Source organism: Aquarana catesbeiana, linkage group LG12 (genome assembly GCF_042186555.1).
Source record: "Aquarana catesbeiana isolate 2022-GZ linkage group LG12, ASM4218655v1, whole genome shotgun sequence".
Lineage (NCBI taxonomy): Eukaryota > Metazoa > Chordata > Amphibia > Anura > Ranidae > Aquarana > Aquarana catesbeiana.
Genome location: NC_133335.1, coordinates 150,499,156 through 150,520,236, shown reverse-complemented (window position 1 = coordinate 150,520,236; position 21,081 = coordinate 150,499,156). Strand labels below are relative to the sequence as shown.

General features: G+C 41.4%; 1 protein-coding gene across 3 annotated transcripts in view; it reads right to left on the bottom strand.

Annotated features, from left to right (window-relative positions):
• CNP (2'',3''-cyclic nucleotide 3'' phosphodiesterase) overlaps positions 1 to 19,498 on the bottom strand; it is a 33,126-nt gene extending 13,628 nt beyond the window's left edge. Inside the window, exons 1-4 of one of the 3 annotated variants that reach the window (XM_073608398.1) lie at positions 19,343 to 19,460; positions 14,073 to 14,731; positions 11,557 to 12,232; positions 3,893 to 4,023 (exon numbers count right to left, since the gene is read on the bottom strand). In XM_073608398.1, the coding sequence (XP_073464499.1) occupies positions 3,893 to 4,023; positions 11,557 to 12,232; positions 14,073 to 14,147 (882 nt within the window). In that variant the 5' untranslated portion in view covers positions 14,148 to 14,731; positions 19,343 to 19,460. Of the gene's footprint in view, positions 1 to 3,892; positions 4,024 to 11,556; positions 12,233 to 12,493; positions 12,624 to 14,072; positions 14,732 to 19,342 lie in introns of those variants that run through there. The other 2 variants (XM_073608397.1, XM_073608400.1) reach the window with 2 other exon arrangements.
• Positions 19,499 to 21,081: the final 1,583 nt, after the last annotated feature.

Below are 21,081 nucleotides of genomic sequence, written 5' to 3'. Positions count from 1 at the left end.
CACAGGCACACGGGTTGGCTGCATTTCATGTGACACAGGCTGGACACAGGAACACAGGTTGACTGCATTTCATGTGACACAGGCTGGCCACAGGGACACAGGCTGGCTGCATTTCATGTGACACAGGCTGGTTGCATTTCATGTGACACAGGCTGGACACAGGCTGGCTGCATTTGGTGGGACACAGGGACACAGGCTGGCTGCATTTCATGTGATACAGGCTGGACACAGGCTGGCTGCATTTCATGTGACACAGGCTGGACACAGGCTGGCTGCATTTCATGTGACACAGGGACACAGGCTGGCTGCATTTCATGTGACACAGGCTGGACACAGGGACACAGGCTGGCTGCATTTCATGTGACACAGGGACACAGGCTGGCTGCATTTCATGTGACACAGGCTGGACACAGGGACACAGGCTGGCTGCATTTCATGTGACACAGGCTGGACACAGGGACACACGCTGGCTGCATTTCATGTGATACAGGCTGGCTGCATTGCATGTGACACAGGCTGGACACGGGGACACAGACTGGCTGCATTTCATGTGACACAGGCTGGACACAGGTTGGCTGCATTTCATGTGACACAGGCTGGACACAGGGACACAGGCTGGCTGCATTTCATGTGACACAGGCTGGACACAGGGACACAGGCTGGCTGCATTTGATGTGACACAGGCTGGCTGCATTATTTGATGCGAAACAGGCTCACTGCATTTGATGTGACACAGGCTCGCTGCATTTGATGGAACACAGGCTCACTGCATTTGATGTGACACAAGCTGCATGTAAGGAGGGGCTCCGCTGGGGGCACCAGATGTAAGGACGGACTCCGCTAGGGACACCTGATGGCATCTGGTGGCAGGCGATGTGGCTAGTGACATGCTCAGGGCTCCCACTGATTTTGCATTATGGCGAGTTGAATGATTTCATTTTATATTACAATGTAATAATAGGAATAATGTGCTTCAATCATCCTGACACCACAACAAACATGGTGCGGGGATGACTGAAGTGCTAACACCAGGTGTTTGGAATATCTTTATCTGCTGATTGTTAAACTTTGAGAGAATTACCAGTTTTCTGTAATATCTCCATGTGATCTCTTCAATGCCTCCCTCTGCTTAGAAGGAGCCAACTATGGCTTAATGAAGTAGGTCAGCCGAGACGCACAAGCAAAAACAACCAGTCTTAGAACTAGTCACCACTCTCTAGCCTTTGGTGCATTTAGTCAGTTGTTACTTGTCTGCCAGCAAGAAGTGCTCCTTCTTTGAACACCTTCAAGTCATTATACAAAATTTGGTTCATGTACAACTGCACAAAAAAAAACAAAAAAACAAAAAAACAAAACACATACACGTGGGAAAAAAGAAGGTACAAAACTCCCAACACGCTACCACCTTAAAGCGGACCTTGTTGTTTTAACTTTGGATAGTAAAACATTTTTCTGCCAGTAAAATCCTTATACAGCCCACTTCCTGTTTCTTGTCTGGTAAAAAGCCTAGGCTTATGACATCATGCACAGCTTTCTTTCTCACTCTGGTGAAAGTTTGCCAGAAAGGGAGGAGGGGGGGGGGGGGGGGAGATGAGTCCTAAGAGGGCCAATGAGAGCTGCAGAGCTGGAGGTGTGCCTCTGTGTAAATCCAGAAAGTGAACAGACAGCAGCTTCAGCTGCCCACAGTTAAAATGGCTGCAGCCAGACACAGTGGAGGGAGATTTCTGCTGCATATTTGGCAAGTACAGAATCACAGTATATATAAAAATATTCAAAGTGGTTGGAGGGAAGCTTCAGAATGGCAAAGATGTTTTTATTACAAATTATGTGAGCAGACTGCAGTTCCTCTTCAATAAAATGTATTATCCAAAAACATAGTACAATACAGCATTGCATGCCCAGTGCCCCCTCCCCCCCACCACGTGCCCCCAACCTCCCTGGAAGCATGCTATTGAGTAATAGAGGGAATTGTTTTGATGAATGGTACAAAGGGCTGCAGTCCTAAATGCATGCAATGTACTGTAATTTTTTGGATAATAAAGTGGTAGCTTGTTAGGTGTTTGTACCTTTTCTTTTTGTGCGAGATTTGACTTTGGTTACACCCACCTTGGTACTAGAAAGGTAGCACCACCTTGCAACGTGTACTATAGTGGGACTATATTTTTGTATTTTTCAGTTGTGGTTCATGTATAAACCCTCACGTGTAAACTATTATGTTGGTGAAACAGCTTTGATTTTTAGTACCTGGAAGTAATGAGTCTTATTTTTTTGTGACTATACTGCGGAACCTATGCCCAATGGCAACTTTCTGAGCATATTCAAACATATGCAGCCTCCTAACTCTTTGGGAACCATTAAGACCACGAAGACGTTTTGGTCATTTTTTGTGCAATTCAAAGTAGTGAAGGGGTAAGACAGTAGAACATTCAAATGCAAAGTTTGAAAATGGATGTCATTTTTCACATCATTACTCTCAGTTCGTGACTTTTACTCTTCAGACCCCACTACAAAGATGTAGCTTCACTGTGCTATGAAATATGTAGCCCATTAACCGGTTCCCGACCGGCGCACGCCGATGTACGTCGGCAGAATGGCATGGCTAGGCAAAAGGGCATACCTGTAAGTCCCTTTGAAATTGCCGCCGTGCCATTGCGTGCGCGCCACCGGCCGGGAGCTCCGTGAGTCGTCCCGCAGACTCGATCGCCGCGGGAATACCCGCGATCGTCTCACGGAGAGGAAGAACGGGGGGATGCTAAGGTAAACAAGCATTTCCCCGGTCTGCCTAGTGACTCTGTCACTGATTTCTGCTCCCTGTCATTGGGAGCAGAGATCAGTGTGTGCCACAGCTAGACTATCCACCCTACAGTTAGAACACATTCCTAGGACACATTTAACCCATACAGCGCCACCTAGTGTTAACCCCTTCACTGCCAGTCACATTTACACAGTAATCAATGAGATTTTAATCGCACTGATCGCTGTATAAATGTGAACGGTCCCAAAATCACGCCAAAATTGTCCGATGTGTCCGCCATAATGTCGCAGTCACGATAAAAAAAAAAAAAAAAAATCGTTGATCGCTGCCACTACTAGTAAAAAATAAATAATAATAATAATAAAAATGCCATAAAACTATCCCCTATTTTGTAAACGCTATAACTTTTGCACAAACCAATCAATAAACGCTTATTGCGATTTTTTTTAACCAAAAATATATAGAAGAATACGTATCGGCCTAAACTGAGGAAAGAAAATGTTTTTTTATATATTTTTGGGGGATATTATAGCAAAAAATAATGCGCTTTTTTTTTCAAAATTGTCACTCTTTTTTTGTTTATAGTGCAAAAAATAAAAACCGCAGGGGTGATCAAATACCACCAAAAGAAAGCTCTATTTGTGGGAAAAAAAAGGATGCCAATTTTGTTTGGGAGCCACGTTGCACGACCGCACAATTGTCAGTTAAAGCGACGCAGTGCCGAATCGCAAAAAGTGCTCTGGTCAGGAAGGGGGTAAAATCTTCCGGGGCTGAAGTGGTTAAGTCACAAGGAATTACTGAAAACCAGCCTCTCTCAACTAGGGTCTCTCCAGAGTTTGCTGGGGGGTTCCTTGAGAAATTTCTGCCTCTCAGATAAGCTACTGACACCAATGACTTTTAGCACGTTTAGCTATCTGTAGGGGGGATTCTTTCCACTGATCACCCTGCTAAGTCTTCCTTTGAAACCTGAAAGTTGTGTAAAGGGTTCCACCATCCGAAAATTTTGAGAAAGGCTGCCCTGGACCCTTCCAGCCTACAAAAGGTCTCCCTACACACTCTGCAGTAGGTGGCAGATATCACATTTAAAAACCTCTATAGTGGAGATTTTTGCTTTCCCATCTCACAGGGACCACTTACCTCTTGACGGGAATACTCTTCTGAACCTGCAGCCTTCCCATAGTCACAGAATTTGGATGTACAGTGCAGTATATTGGGAGTTTTGGCAAAATGTTTCAAAAGATCCAACTTGTGTTTATCTTCATAACCATCTGGTACCACAAAATAAAGAAAGAAATATTTATATATTAGAGAGGAATTTACCGCTTTAAAAAAAAAAAAAGGGATCTGCTAAGAAGCAAAATACCTTTGCAGAAAGCCTTAGATTTAAGTTGTCATTATCGAATTCTTATAACTGTTCTGTGTGCGAGAACCATAGATCTTTAGCTAGAATCATTTTAATACCACACGGCCAATTAGAATTAATCTAAACAACCCTATTCAGTAAAGATTTCTTAACTTAAAAGTGTCAATGTTTGAGTAAAGTAACCAATAACCTTATGAACTGAATGATAAACAGAATCACACTCACATGCTCCTGTCAGATATACCAGTCGGCTCAAACATTGCTGCTGGGACACTGATAAGAGCACATCAAGCCCGCCCATATAGCCAAGCCCGCCCATACAGCCAAGCTCGCCCATACAGCCAAGCCCACCCATACAGCCACAAAATGTCTCCCAGGACCTCACACCAATATAGTGAATCACAAAATGGCTTCAGCTGGCTCCCCACCCATCGGGAAAGCCTCCTCTAATATATGTTTAACTTGTGAAAGGCTCAATAGTAGAGAAGGCCATTTTGTGATTGATTTTATTGGTGTGGGGTTCTGGGAAACATTTGTGAACCAATAACCTGAAGTGCTAATTCTTAAAGAAAATCTATCTTCCTAGCACACACTTTCATTTTAGAACATGAACATTCTAATAGCAATACAAACATTAGTTATTTTTGTTCTGCCTGTCTGCTGGCCATCTCTTTCCACAACTTCCTGGGACAACATATCCTATGGTATCCCACTGCTGCATGCAAGCAGCGATGCCTGTACTGACGCCTGTACTGACTCTGCCAACTGAAACCCTTAATAAAAAGACTTCTACTCGGTAACTCAGTAGTTCAGAAGGCAGGCTCTGTGAAATGTGTGACATGGCAGTGTCTACTCACAGGTCATAATGAATATGTCACAGAATTCAAGGAAATAAAATGTGTGGGGATCTTCACAAAGCACATTCACAAATGTCAAGATCATTCAGATTACTAGAATTAGACTAGAAATAATTGCAATACAATGTGCAAATACATATACGATTTTGTCCATAAATATGCTTTACTTGCAGTAACCCCCAACCCTAAAAGTGTAATTAAAGCCAAAATCTTTTTAGTATTGGATAGAGTGGAGAGGGATTCGAACACCTGTCAGTTTTTATTGCTGTCTGTGCTCTGTTAAGAAGATTTACTTCTCTATTTGTCCTGGTTATGGTCATCAATCGATAGTAAAAGAAAATCACAAAATTTTGGAGTTGACATCAGCACAATAACAGAAAGAAAATCTTCCAACGGGGGAACTAGTGACCCTGGTGGCACTTCAGGATTTCCTCTGACTTTGTGTTTTGGCTATAGTACAGGAAGTGAAGGGAGATCTCCCATACGGGGGATATATGGCAAAAAAAAAAAAACACCTGACAGGGGTTATAAGCCTCCCTTACTCTATCAAATAAAAAAAAAAAAAAAAAAAATTTTGCTTTTAGTTCTACTTTAAGCGCCAATTCTTAAAAGTGGATGTAAACCCTCTCCTATACCCAGTGAAGTGAACAGCCTCAGATGATACACAGAGATGAAACAAATCTCCCTACATAAGTTTTACATGTAGATCTGCTGTCTTCCGTTTGCTATATTCTTTAGAATTCTAACATTGCGTCAGAATTTTCACTTCCTCATTCAGCACTGGGTGTGGATTCTTGGTTTACACTGTGTGACAGCTGTCCCCCCCCCCCCCTCCACATAGGCAGAGGAACAAAGATCCTTGCAGAGCTGTGCTGTGACAAGACAAGCTCTCTGCAAATCATTTTATATCACCCACTCCAACACAATTTTCAGGCTGCTTTTATCTCGGTTGTCGGAGAACTTGTCAGAAGTTATCATGCTGATAACAGAGCAACAAAACAGCAGAAAGACACTGGACTTAAGGTTTTAGAGAGAGATAAGTAAACACTACAGATATATGTGCCCAGGTCAAATTTCATGAATCAGGTTTACATCCACTTGCAGAACTTATCTGAAGTCTGACCAATACATACGATACATTTACAAGTGCGTCAGAAGCCAGGTCCCTTATCCAGTGTGTGGTTACACTTGACCCCAGACAGCCCCTCTGGTATTGTCCACCAGGAGGGGGTTTTGCTGAACCCCATTCATATTTATATTAAAACGTATTGTGGGCTGCCATTGCTCACCTCTCCTCCTGAAAATGACCACCCAGTGCATTTAACACTTTCAGAAACTGAGATTGAAAAAGAATGAAGATCAGAAATGCCAAATTCAGTCAGCTAACTCTGGGTTTATGACTCAGTTTTGAAGCCAGATGCAGTTGGCAGACAACTTACAATTTGAGAAGGTAGGTCGGTATCAGTAGCTTGCATATTTTTCTTTAGCTATTGCAAATACAAAGTTAGGCTAGTAAGAAATACTGAAATGTTACTTCTGTAAAAGGAATGCCTGTTTTATCAAACCCTGATATAGATCTAAAAACAGCAGTATAGTGACTTTAAATTAACATCAGGGTTCTTTTTTTCTTTTTTTTTTTTTTTAATTATGACATGAAATAACAAAGAAAAACATTTATCTGGTTGTATGATGCCTCAGGAAATCAGGTTCTCCTTTTCATGACAATTTTATTGAACTGGAATGAACTGAGAAACGCGGTGTAGGCCCCCATATTCTGCCTGAATGGTACTTGCTGACACAATGGAAAGGATTTGGACTTTCAGCAATGGCTGGTCGATTTTCAGAGAATGGTCACATAGCAATGTAGTTTAACACACTAAATTGCACTGAACGTCCCACAAGCAAATGGCGCTAATCTTACTTAACTCCTCCTCAGATCCTCATAGAACTGCTGGGTTCAACATCAATAAAGCAATCTATTGGTCACAGTGAACCAAGATGTTAAACATTGTTATGGATGAAGGCGCTCTGTCTAAGCCTAAAGTGGTTGTAAACCTCAGACATGAAATCTCTACTATCAGCAAGAATCACTTCTGACAGGTTTTTCCTGACACCAAGAGAAAAATGGTGACAGGGGAGGGATTTCATGCCGATTGACAGCCTCAGCTCTGTGCATCACCTGAGGCCCGTCACCTCACTGGATATATGTGAGGGTTTACAACCACTTTAACTACGAACTGTCATTGCTGAGGTAGAAAATACATATGCAAAACAACAATCAGGGCCTTTACACACATTTAGAAGTGTAGGTCCGTGGACCACTTTAAAACTAGGTCACAAATGTAGTGCACCTACACCTGTTTGTTCCCACTTCTGAAAAAATGATCACTAAGGCGGCTGTGACTGCCCTCTCATCCCTCACTCCTGTCAGTTGTCTTGTGGTTGTTCCCCATTTTTGTAATTACACTTCCAATCTGCATTAACCATTTACATATCCTGCTTCTGACCTAGGTTTTGCTATTTTGCAATAGTCATGACTTATCCCCGCGTGTCTCTTCCCTTTACTTTCAATACATATGAAAGCAGCAAATGCATTGTATCAGACCCACACTGAGTTTCCCCAGGGTTTACCAGAAGGTCAATTTGCGATTATAAAGTTGCATTAGCGACTTACAATGATGTGGCGCTGTCTTCATCCCTTGCTGCTCAAGAAGGACATGTTAATGTGATTTCCCTATAAAGGGCACTATTTAGACCTAGCAGTGTTAGGGGAAACCGTAGAAGCAAATACAACCCCTACTCAATATCCACTCCCACCAAGTGGGAACACACAGCATCTTATTTTCTTCAGCTCCTGTGTGTATTACCAGATTTCTTCCTAACATGATTCAATGGAGCTCTATAAGCAATGCCCACCAACATCCCTAACTGGTTAAGGAAACTCAGCACAACTTGACTTGTAAGAGGAAATCACCAAGGATCTCATACAGCCTGATATTTAGCTAATTAATTCACAAAGAGTTTAGAAATAATTAAATACATTTTGTAATATCTGCCCTGGCTAATTATACATAATTAAAATGTGACAATATTTGCATAGAGATGGTTTGCTTTGGCTTTGCCAAGTACAGGCAGACAAATGACAGAAAGGAGACTGGAAAAGCAATAGAAGGGACCTTTCCTGCCACAAATCATCACTAAACAAAGTAAAAGAAAGTGAAAGTGTTATGGGCATAACACGCTGATACAGCTAAGCTGGGTATACACTGAGGTTGTTTTTGTTCAACCAGCGGGTAGACCGAAAAACTCATGAAATCACCAATAAAGGGTAGCCGCGCTGCCCCCTGAACTCTGTATAATGTATACAGTGCCACAATTCATAAGATGCATTAAAGTGCTAATAATCCATAAAAGTGCTTCAGATAAAATGCTCCAATTTCTGAACATAAAGTGACTGTGCTCCGTGCTGAAAATGTCACCACTCTCGTGCCCTTCTAGGACCGAACTCACCACAAGTTGTTGACCTTGTATATACTGAGGTAGGTCAAATTGCGCTTAATATCTGTGCTCAGCCTCTCAAGGTGAATCACCATCCACAGCCCTGCAATAAACCACACACACGAGAAAGGAACCAACAAGATCTCATTGGGCAATGCTTTGTACAATTTCCAGACACGTAGAGTTGTCCTTTTGCCTGTTCAAAAATGGGAGCACTTTATTTAAAGCACGTTTATGGACTATTAGCAATTGAATGTTGTATCTTATGAATTGTGGCACGGTATATACTGTATAGAGTGCAGGGGGCAGCACAGCTATCTTTTTTGGGGATTTCTGTTGAACAGAGATGGGTATATACACACAGATCCAAATTTATCTAGTCCTGAATTTCAATATATGTATACCTAGGTTTAAAGAGCACTTGTGCTTTGCTTATCGAAGGCAAACCCAATTGCCCAACCAATTGACAGGCGCCAGCACTGTCAACAGAGAAACAGAGGAGAGAGTCACATGCTTCACCACACCTGAAGTAGTGGATATTTTTATTTGCTATTGAAAGCAAATGGTGCTGCAGGGGAACAATGTAAAGGGATTATAAATTACTTCAGGGGTCGGTAAAAATATGGCCTCCTGCAAAGTCTCTAAAATACCTGTTAAGCCTTACAGTAAGGTCCACCTAAAGCAGCTTCCCATCATGGGGAACATGACAACTGCTCTATTTCCATCATCCTTTACCACATCTGCCATGTCCAAGACCCCTTTCACACCGAGGGCGTTTTGCAGGCGCTATAGCGTTAAAAATAGCGCCTGCAATCCGCCCTCAAACAGCTGCTCCATTGTCTCCAGCGTGAAAGCCCAAGGGCTTTCACACTGGAGCGGTGCGCTGGCAGGACATCAGGAAAAGTTCTGCCAGCAGCTTCTTTGGGGTAGTGAAGGAGCGGTGTGTTTACCGCTCCTCCACCGCTGCTGCCCATTGAAATCAATTAGCAGAGCTACGATACCACCAGCAAAACGCCGCTTCGGGGGCATTTTGTGGGTGGATTTAACCCCTTTTTGGGCGCTAGCGGGGGGTCAAAACGACGATAAGAGGCTAAATAGCGCCGCTTTACCGCCGACGCCCCCCTCAGCTCGGTGTGAAAGCCCTCTAAAGGTCTGAGGACAATATGGTCTTACCAGATAAACATACTGTAGGTTTATATATTAGCGTGTGTTTGCATTGCAATACATACCAACCTACAACAACCAGTTGATTAGCTGGTTAGAAATGGAAGGCCACTGAAAACCTTTCCAAAAGGGAGTAGAAATCTCCAAATGTGTGGGGAGGACATGGCCTCCTAAACAGTTGTCACCGAAAAAGCAGTCTTCATTGGAAAATTTCCCTCTACAATTGTTCTAGTGACAACTGTAAATTTTTACTTTCTTCCTTGGTAACAATGGTCACCATGACAAATAGAGGGTGGATCAATCAATTACTATCCTAAAAGTAGCTTGAATTATTCATACTGCTATTCAAACTCTCTTTTTTTAAAGGACTGCGTTGTGGTACAGCTTTAGCAAAACTCTAAAATGCTGTCGTAGTGGGGCTTTCCCCTGTACTGCAAGGGTTAAATGTTTGAAGGTCTGGGGGTAGAGGAATAAGCAAAAATACTTACCTTACTCCTCACTCCTGCAGGCTTCCTCCCAGCTGCATGAACAGTTCCACAAAGCCATGTTTTTTTCACTGCTCTGCTGGCCACAGGCACTTCGATGTCATCATGTACAATGCAAGACCAGCATTTCTACATTGTATGCGAGTGTGGCAAGTTGCCCACATCCCAGGAATGTTGGAGAGTGCCGGCTGCCAGAAGAATGAGGAGTAGGGCAAGTATAGTTGCTTTCTGTTCCCCCTACACAAAACAAGAATTTAACCTTTGCATTGCTTGGGTCATTTTTAACTTTTCCTGGAGTTCAGATTTAATTCTGTTCCTGCTGTATAAAAGGACATGTCAGGAACGGATTTATGTAGTCTTGTAAAGTTACTCTAAAAACTTTTAGTCATAATGCCCAATACCAAAAATTACAGTTTGGACAAACTGGCAGTTAGTGGTGCAACAGATACACTTGAATGGCATATTACAATTTTTTTCTCCGAAATTTCTGTCAATAGATAAAACAGAAACATGGGAAAACACTCATCGCATGCTTGTAGAAAACTAAAAGCGTAATCAATTATATATATCTGCTGAAAATTAAAAAAAGGGAATGTTTCAGCTCTTACATTATTTCTGACCATACAATGTGCCTGGTGCTTTAAAGGCCACCTTTTTCAAAAAATAATATTTACCTTATTTGCAGCAACAAAAAAAAAAAAAAAAAAAAAAAAAAAAAAGTGTATTCACTATTTTTTGCAAATGAGCCTGCAAAGCATTTCAGTTTTTAGTGATTAGTGTAAAGCTCCTGTAAATTTTTACTCAAGTTCTATGTCCAAACAGATATAAGGATTTTCTGTTACTGAGCAGAAGAAATGTCAACGGACTAGGAGTGCGGTAATTATCATAGTTGTGTTCCACTGAGAACTACAAATGCATCTGTTGCGGTGCCAGGCAGGACTTGTAGTTCATTCATTCACAGGCCTGCCTTCACAGGGGGGGTGGGGGCTGTTTGCAACCACGTTACACCCTAAATATTGGTGCAACATGGTCTATGAGGTGGATTTAGAATTTAAGCCCATTTATTTTAATGAAACGAAAAGTATAAAAAGGATCAGGAGTGCAGCAATATTCATTAGCATTAACCAGGTTGACCTCTGTGGCCAAAAGTCTATTGTTCATTAAATATTATAGTGGAGGCATCTATTGTGCATATAAACATGCATGCTTGTCAGATACTAGCAAATACACCAAGAAACTTCTTGGTGACAGCATTAAAAACCAAGTGATACGAAGCACAGGGGCAAACATGTTTTAAAAACGACCACTCTTGGTCTCCTACACTGCTAACTTATCTTGCCTTTTAGTCCAATAGTTATGAGGATTGTCAACAAGTAAAATAAATATATTTCTATATTAAAAATTTCTATATTCTATTAATTATTTTATACCTACATGCTTGTAAACGTTTTTTAAAGGCCTTCAAATTTCCCAGCTGTTCCAGAAACTCATGGCTGGTCTTCCTCAGGGAATCCTCATCCCGCTTGGCTAGGAACCATCCAAAGTACAGAGGAAGCAGATCTTTCTCTAGTGAGGGCCTTAGGTTTTTAAGCTCTTCTAATGATAACTTCCAATGGTTTCGATCTTTCAACTGTGCACAGTCCAGTCTCCAAGGTGTCTTGGGTTCCAGAATAACTACAGTGAAATGGTACTTGTTGGCCAAATCAAACAACTCATCAAGGCGCTCATGATCATGATGTGTGTCATCAAGGATAACCAGATTGGCTTCACGTCTTTCAAAACAAGTTGTTAATTCGTCATCCAATTTAGTATAATCTCCTCCACTAGAACTCCTAATTACTGGTTTGATTTCATACTGGTCAGCAGAGAAGAGACGTGAGGTTTCTTTATATTTTAGCTCAATATCTTTAGCCAGTGTTGACTTTCCACTCCCAGGAAGACCCCTTAGAAGAACTAGAACTTTTGATTCTCTGACAGTAACTACAGTGTGGTCATCAACTAACAGTGGGGGCTTCTGGCCTTCTAGCTGATCCTTCGAGGCTTGTGAGGACATCCTGAAGTTTAGAGGCTTCTCTTTACGTGGCTTGGACCTCTTGAAAATAGCCCCAACCTAAAAAAAACAAAAAACAAAACAAAACAAAAAAAAAACAAGATACGTTATTGTCAAACAGGGACTTCAAGTAAAGGCTTTGCGTTTAAAAAAAAAAATAAATAAAATTTGACATATTTTTCATTAATTTAGCAATTTCACAGACTCAATTTCTAATAAATATGATATATTTATTCTGCAGATCCTAGAATTGGTTGTGGAGTTCAAGGTTAAATAAATACATGGTAATTAAAATAGATCTTAAAATCCAATGCTGCATACTTGTGGTTATTGTTTCAGTCCTCTATGAATATAAAATACTGCACAATTTTTCGGAGGCAGAGGAATGTTATCAGTTCTGTGTGCAAACGAATCTATTGTTCATTTTGACAACCCAACAACCAACTCCTACTACAAACAAAACAAAGGAGTAGTTCGTGAGCTTGTGACACTATAACCAATACCATTCACTGCTTCCCACTGACATCTCCACTCTGCTTAACAGGCTAGCTATTGTCCTTCAGGATAGACATGTGTAGGGGATTTAAAAAAAAAATAAATAAAAAAAATAAATAAATAAAAGTATGAAGAAAAAAAAGTTTTGTTTTTTTCTTTACTAGTTTAAAGCTTTGAATCCAACAGATTTTTGATTAGTGGGGGCAATTATTATTTGTGGGCATCTGTACTCTCATAAAATATAAGATTATTGTTGAAACCTGTCAAAACTTGGAATTATGACTGTTAGGATGCATTTACACTTTTAAAATAATCCTGCTCGTTGCATATTTGGACCAGTTTCCAGCAAAAACACACTTTAAAATTAGGATGACCATGTGAATGATGTCATAGGGTAGAACAGTGGGAGGCTCTGGTAACATGCTTTCCCATCTCTCACTTCTCTTCTTCTAATTTCTCCTTCTTTCCTACTCTGTCCTCTATAGGACTATATGATGTTATTACATTTGCATTAAAAAAACCCTTCCCGCCGAGCGTACGCAGATGTGCGTACTCGGCTTTCGGGGGTTATACCGGGATGATGCCCGCAGCTGCAGGCATCATCCCGGTACTGTTTTTTTAGAGCCGGCGATCGGCTTTCCAGCGATAACAACCAATGCAGCCAAAAGCCACTCGGCTGTTATACCGGAGGAGCGGGAGGGGACGTCCCCCCCTCCCGCCGCTCTTACCGGGCCTCCCGTTCCACCGGGAGGCCCGATCAACAATCCGCCACCTCCGGCGGCTAGTGACAGTCTGGAACGAAGCTGTGAGCGGCTTCGTTCCAGCCTCCGAATTGTAAACACGGAAGCGAGGTCACTTCCCGTTTACTCGGCTGCCAAAAAAAAGGGACACGAACCATGTATGGCCAGATTTTAACGTCAAAGTCATTAGCAATAATTTAAGACTATTCCTACACTGGCACCTTTTTCTTATACACACAAAAAGTGTGGCTCTCAAACCTACAGTATATTTTATAATTATATATATATATATATATATATATATATATATATATATATATATATATATATATATATATATAAATTTTCTTCACATGCACTCAGAATACCTTTCAAATCAGGACAGATTAGATTCATCTCGCACATTTTACAATCTGACCAAACAATTAAACCTGTCTAAACCATCTACTAATTTGCAACCAATTAGGCAGGCTCTTGCACTACATACTTGTTGAAAGATCTAAAGGATATTGTATTGTGTCTAGTAAACTTTAATCTCCTTCAGCTATAATGCTAACGAATCAGAGAGCGTCAGCGTCTTCCTCCTGTCATAAAACCCATAAGACAGTTATGACATCCTTCAAATCCTCTCCCTATATCCATGATTCAGTACTCAAATTCCTTACCTCATAATACCCTTGAGTCACTGATGGCAATCCTCCATTAATTCTCTTCCAATACCAATGAATCTGTATTGGCATCTGTCAATTTCTCCTCTCACTACCCGTGAGTTAGTGAGGGCACCCCCTAGTTTATGGTCTCCCGATTCCCACGAGTCAGTTATTGCACCCCTCCATTTGTTCTCTCCCAAAAGTCATGAGTCAGTGGTACCCCTCAATTTCTCGTCTCCCAATATCAAAGAGTTAATGATAGCACCTCTCTATTGCTCCTTTCCCAATACCCATTAGTCAGTGACAGCATCCCTCATCTCTTAATACTAGGGCTGCAACTAACGATTATTTTCATAATCGATTAGTTGGCCGATTATTGTTTCGATTAATTGGTTAATAACCTTAAAAAAAGTGTGGTGTATAATTTAGTTAAGTTTAAAAAAAAAGGGGATTTATTCTTAAATATCTATATGAAGTGGTAAATATAAATAACCAACTACAGTATATGGTTAGGGAGCAAAATCTCGAATCCAATAATAACAGACAGAAGAGATATACTGTATATACTATTAGAGGATATATACTGTATTTACTATTAGAGGAGATATACTGTAAATACTATTAGAAGTTGAAGCTGGTAAATATCATCAGACTCAGAGATCACATTTTTTTATCTAAAGAAAAAAAAAAAAAAAAAAAAAAAAAGTTAGACTGTTTTGCAGATTTTCAAACAGAACTGTAATATATTATATGCTGGCCATACAAAAACAATGTCTTCTTTCAAAAAAAAATTTATTTTAAGAATGTTCGTTCGATTTTGTACTCGGTGGGGTCAAATCGACGTTCGTTTTCAACCACAGTGACGGGAAAATTTAGAAATAATAGAAAACATCTTTTTCAAAGGAATTTTCAGACAGTGTACGTGGTTTTCGTTAAGAAATTACATTGGTTTTAAAAGCAGAATGTTAAAAGCAAGTGAAAATTTCAAACAACATTCTTTCATTCAGCGAACGTACAAAGATTTTTCGTATGAATATTCTCATCTGAAAATTGATCCGTGTGGCCAGCATAAGGCTTGGTACACACCTATGCAGTTTGCTTTTGATCTGTTTTTGCCGTGCTTTTTCCTGTGCGTTTTGATTTTTGTGCACGTTTTTGCTGCGATTTGCGTTTTTAGATTTTTTTTGGCCAATTTGTTGTCAGGCAGATTAAATAAAAACACAAATTGCTACAAAAACGCATTACATGCTTTTCTGCAGCTTCTCCATTGAAGTATATTGGGCCAAAAAAGCACAGTTTTGCGTTGAAAAAAGTCCCTGACCCTTGCTGAAAAAAGCATAGATGTGAACATGTCCCATAGGAGACCATAGTAACCCCTTCAGCCCCAGAAGATTTGGCTACTCAATGACCAGGCCATTTTTTGCAACACGGCACTGCATCGCATTAACTGACAATTGCGAGGTCATGCGACGTTGTACCCAAACAAATTTGACGTCCCCCCCCCACAAATAGAGCTTTCTTTTGGTGGTATTTAATCTCGCTTGCCCCTAGTGGCCAAAAGACGAAGCGACGTAAGGTAACGTCGTTTCACCCCCCAGCCGTGCCATTCTGCCGTAGTAAAACTGCGGCGGCTGGTCGGCAAGCAGTTAAATGAACTGTAGTGCGTTTCTGCAAAAAGCACCAAAAAACGCATAGGTGTGAACCAGGCCTAAGACGTTTAGTAACATAATGGGGTTAAAAAAAACTAAAATTAGCCCTAGTACAAAAAGAGCAGACAATCCCTACTTTAAGGGGGTTCATTTTTTTTACTGTGGAACAGCGAAAGTAATATTTACAGTAGCGATTTGCTCTTTTTGTACTATAAAGGGCTAATTTTATTTTTTTTAACCCCATTATGTTACTGGCTGATTAATCGATTATGAAAATATTAATCGATTAATTTCAGAATCGATTAGTTGTTTCGACCCTACTTAATACCGATGAATTATTGAGGACACCCCTCTATTTCTTTCCTCCCTCTACCCATTAAGTCAGTGACAGCATTGCTCCATTTCTCCATTTCAATATCCATGAACAAGGCAAGATTACTTTCAATGGAGCTGTAAGCACACAACATTTGATACCCAAAGCATCTCTACCCTATACAATTTTTTGTTTACCTGGTACTATCTTGGCTTAGGATATCATGACAATGTGTAAAAAAAGCTCAAATAATAAGCAAGTATTTTATCAGATAATGGGAGCATAATCTGTGGCCAATGACTATGCAAGGAAACCAGCCTCTCAGCCACATATAGGCACAGGCCTACCTTTCCTAATGCTAAATCCAGCCTTGCCCATCAAACTAGCTACTTCTTGGTCCTTACCCATAAATGAAGATGCATCTTCATTACTTTTCTCTAAAATACGCATAAAAAATATACACTTTTGCTTCCACCTAAAACAGGACTTGGACCTTGCAGGTATAATAAATTATTTTCTCCAGTAGACTTTTGCCAAGATAAATGTACACTAAAATGAATCCTCACACATACTCATCAGTACCCAATCCACTCACCTCCTGATAACTGTAAACTAAAGCTGGGCATACATTGAGAACATTTTCAGCCAAAATTCGCTCAGTGGGTGGCCCTGTTCTGTTCGACAAAGGTTGATTATTTGGCCAAACAGCAGCTGCATCCAATCAGAAAACAATAGCCCTGGCTGTCAGAATACAATAGTCCAGCAGAAGGATATGTCCATCTGCGCTGTTTAGTGTGGATGGAGGAATCTGCTAGTTTTCTTTTGTTCAACTGTAGGCTGAACGAAAATATCTAACAGTGTATGGCCAGCTTAAAGAAGCATTACAAACAAAAATGTATTCTATTGCAGCTGAAATGTGGTGGTTACATTCGTTTTTGCTTTCCTTCATTTTCGCCTGAACGTCCAGCCAGTAACAAACTTCCTATCTTACGGTGTCTCTGCTCTAGATGGAGGAGCAACAAAGACACCTTTGAACCAGCAGCATTGTTACAGATTACTCTTTCATAGAGAAGTTTAAAGCGGAGTTCCACACAAAAATGGAAATTCCGCTTTTTGGAACCCTCCCCCCTCTGGTGTCACATTTGGCACCTTTCAGGGGGGAGGGGGGGGTGCAGATACCTGTCTAAGACAGGTATTTGCACCCACTTCCTGGCATAGACTCCCACGGGAGTCTATGCCTCTTCCCATCCCTCCGCGCTGTCTCCTGGGAAATACACAGGTCCCAGGAGATAGCGGGGACCAGTTACGACGCGCAGAGAGTAGAGAACCGGGAAGTGAAGCCGCAACGTTTCACTTCCTGATTCCCTCACCTAGGATGGCGGCGGAAGCTGCTGAGAGTCGAGCGAGTGATCTGCGTCAGCTGCCGACATCGCTGGACCCTGGGACAGGTAAGTGTCCATTTATTAAAAGTCAGCAGCTGCAGTATTTGTAGCTGCTGGCTTTTAATATTTTTTTTTTTTTTTTAAGTGGACTCCCACTTTAATATTTGTAGTCATCCCTCATATCGGAGGTCCTCCAGCCTCCTTATTAGCTTTGCTGCCCTTCTCTGGACTCTTGCCAGTTCTTCATCTTCCTGAAGATTGGTGACCAGAACTGGACTTTACATTCAAGATGCGGCCGAACCAGAGAGTTTTGTAAAGTGCTAGAATTATAAATTTTATCTCTTGAGTAAATACTATTTTTAAAACGCATGCCAACAGTCTGCTAGCCTTGCTTGCTACAGCTTGGAATTGCATGCTGTTGTTGAATCTGATCTACTGGAACCCCTAGACAGATCCTTTTCCATCCTCAATTCCCCCAGAAGTTTTCCCCCTACCTAGTCAGTAACTTGCATGTATATTTTTGACTCCCAAGTGCATTGATTTACATGCTTCAATAATAAACCTCATCTGCCCTATAGCTGCCCACCTCTCTATTTTATCGAGGTCTTCTTGGAAAGTTGCTGTATTGAGGTTATTTCCCTGCTAAGCTTTGTATCATCAATAAAAGGATGGCATTAGGAACAAGTTTGACAGAATTGGTCCCAGGACAGATCTCTGGGGTACCCCGCTCACAATTCTTGAGGACTCAGAAAATGTGCCATTAATCTCTTCTTTGGATGCGCTCCTGAAACCATCCTATCCAGGTATATACTTACAATATCAACGGCAAAAGATCTTCATTTGTCAATTACGTTTTTATGGGGTAATGTAACAAAATTCATGGACATAGATCTTCCTCGATCCAAATTACAGCTTACCGCCTCACAAAATTTTCAATCTGGGGAGACGGTAGTATTAGATGCACTAGCAGATTTATATGGACTTGCCTAACAAATTAAAACCAAGCTCCAGCTAACATTTTTAAGCAGTTATAGCAAGTGTTCCTTTCCTTTTGGGAATAAAAGCTGCCCATTGTAAGCACTCCTTTCAGTTTTAAATGGTTTTTCTCAACCCTCTAGCTGCCACTTTTCCTGGACAGCCTAGTCTGTTAAAGCGGAACTAAATCCTCCTATCCTTTTCAGCCAAAAAAGCTGCCATCTCTGCCTGTGTTTGATCTGCAACTGCCATAGTGCTTCACGTGATTAGTTAGGACACCAGCCATTTAATGGTTTGACAGTTTGGCACAAGCAAATCTGACAGTTATCATTCCTGGCATGCCAGGAATGTATCTGTTTTTTGAATGGGTTTAGTTCCGCTTTAAATGGAGTTGAAAAAAATAACAGACTGGTAGAAGCACCAGGTAAAATAATGGAAAAAAGATTACAAAAGGAAAAAAAAACAAAACAAATGCAGTCACCACATCTAAAGATTGCCAAACTGTTTTTTAGTTTAATACCATGTAAGGACTCATTCAAATAGCAGATTAATGTCGCTTCCCCCGGGCTGAGCAGCAGGAAGAGGTGTGTGCATCCACTTCAGAGCTGCATGCAGGCAGTTCATAAAACCCACACAATCCATGCAGGCAGAAGTGTTTGCATGGATCCCAGCACAGAGCCTCTACGTGCAGCTCTAAGGTGGATAAACACAGATCTGCCAGCAGTATAGTACAGAGGACAGCACTAATCTGCCATCTGAATGAGCCCTTAGACATCTCACAGCAGTAACCAGATAAGCACCCTCCTATGTACATAGTTCTCATCTACTACACATAGTAATAGTAAACACACATCCTCAATCCCTATTCATACACATGTGCTTAGTACACGTGCCTGTGACTTCCTCCCAGCACAGTCTGCTCCTGGAGCCCCCCATAGCAGGCAGTAATATAGTGGTAACAGTTACCTTATGCCAGGTGAATGTTCTCAGTGTGTTGCACAGCACAGGAGATGGGAAGAGCCAGTGTGGGAGCCCCGACAGCTGCAGAGTACTGGTGACCCTGGTACACATTTCTTCCCATGTCACCACACCGCCCAGACTACAGACACTCCCCCTGGCCTGCCTCTCCTCCCCCCCATACACTGTGTATTGTACTGATCACACAATGCCTGCCATTATACACACACAGCACACTACATTACTAGGAGAGCCCAGGCAGATTTTATGATGCTTATAGATTGCTGAGAATCCCCCCAACTCTTCCCAAGAGTCTTGAATCGTCCTGACTATAGTTTAAACCCTCCATCTGGTGCATACACCCAGCTGCCCCTCTTCTCCCAGCACTTCTGATTACATTTACCTCATATAATCCACCAAAAATCTCCCCCTGGTGGCCACACTCTCTATAACGATTGGTTTCTTCCAATAGGAATACCTGATCTATAGTTAATAACCCATTTGACTGATATGACATTTATGGGAAGTGGATTTGATCAATAGTTGAAAGATAACATTGTAAGTTGTCTATTACATGTCTGTTTTTACCACGCAAACTTATCAATCAAAATAGAATAAAGTTCATAAACAAAGTATCCCAATGCTGCTGATTGATGCACCCCTGGACAATCGAGTTTAAATGGAGTCTAAATCAATCAGAAGAGAAGCTGCGGCTATGCTACATTTTCCCCCCCAAGCTCATTGGATAGCACTGCTGGTCATCATAACATGCAGCAGTCTGGAGACATTAAAGTGGTAGTAAACTCTGCTTTTGAACTTGTACCTACAGGCAAGCTTATAAAGCTTACCTGTAGGTACAGTGAATATCTCCTGAATTTGCAGCGTTTAGGAGATCTTTACACTGGATGGAGCCGGTGACATCACTGGTACATGCGCTGTGAATAGATGGCATACCCATGCTGTCCCTTCAGAGCCCTGTGCATGGGAGTTACGTCATTACGGCTCAGCCATTCACAGGACCTGGGCCTGCAAACCCAGAACGAAGACTGGGGGAAGAGGAAAGTCGTGACAACACACCACCAGAGTGCTTCATTCTAAGTATTTCACAATGTGCTTGTATGTGATGCATAGTTACATAGTTAGTCTGGCTAGTTTAACCACTAAATCTAATTCAACCACAAAAAAAAAAAAAAAAAAAAGGGGGAAGAAGATTATACAATCCAATATACACATTCCTATACCCACAGTTTATTCAGAGGAAGGCAAGGCTACTAACACATTATGCCATTGCCTTACAGAGAAATTTGTTTTTAACCCCTTGGAGCTGGCACCTCCTGGCCCTTTAAGGCAGGGCAGGGTTTATGATCATGTGACTGCCATGATTGGTTGTCACAGCGGTCACATGATAGGAAAGCTACTGATCACTACTTGCTTTCCGTTAGCCACCAGTAACTTTGTGGGAGCACGCAGAGGGCACACGCTATATGCGGTCGCTTGGCGCCAAGGACCACCCGCTGAGAGGCTGCATATTTGCATTAGGGGGTTAAAGTCTGCAGTTTACTACCGCTTTAACTCTTTTTACTGCCACTCACGTATGTAGTACTATCACCATCTCCTCTTCCCATTACTGACCCGGAAGCAACATATAAAATGTCACTATTGGGTCCCTGTGTCACTTTCCCCAGTCAAAAATGTAATAAAATTGATGGGTTTCGTTCCGCTTTACCCTTGCAGTGTGGGCATGGCCC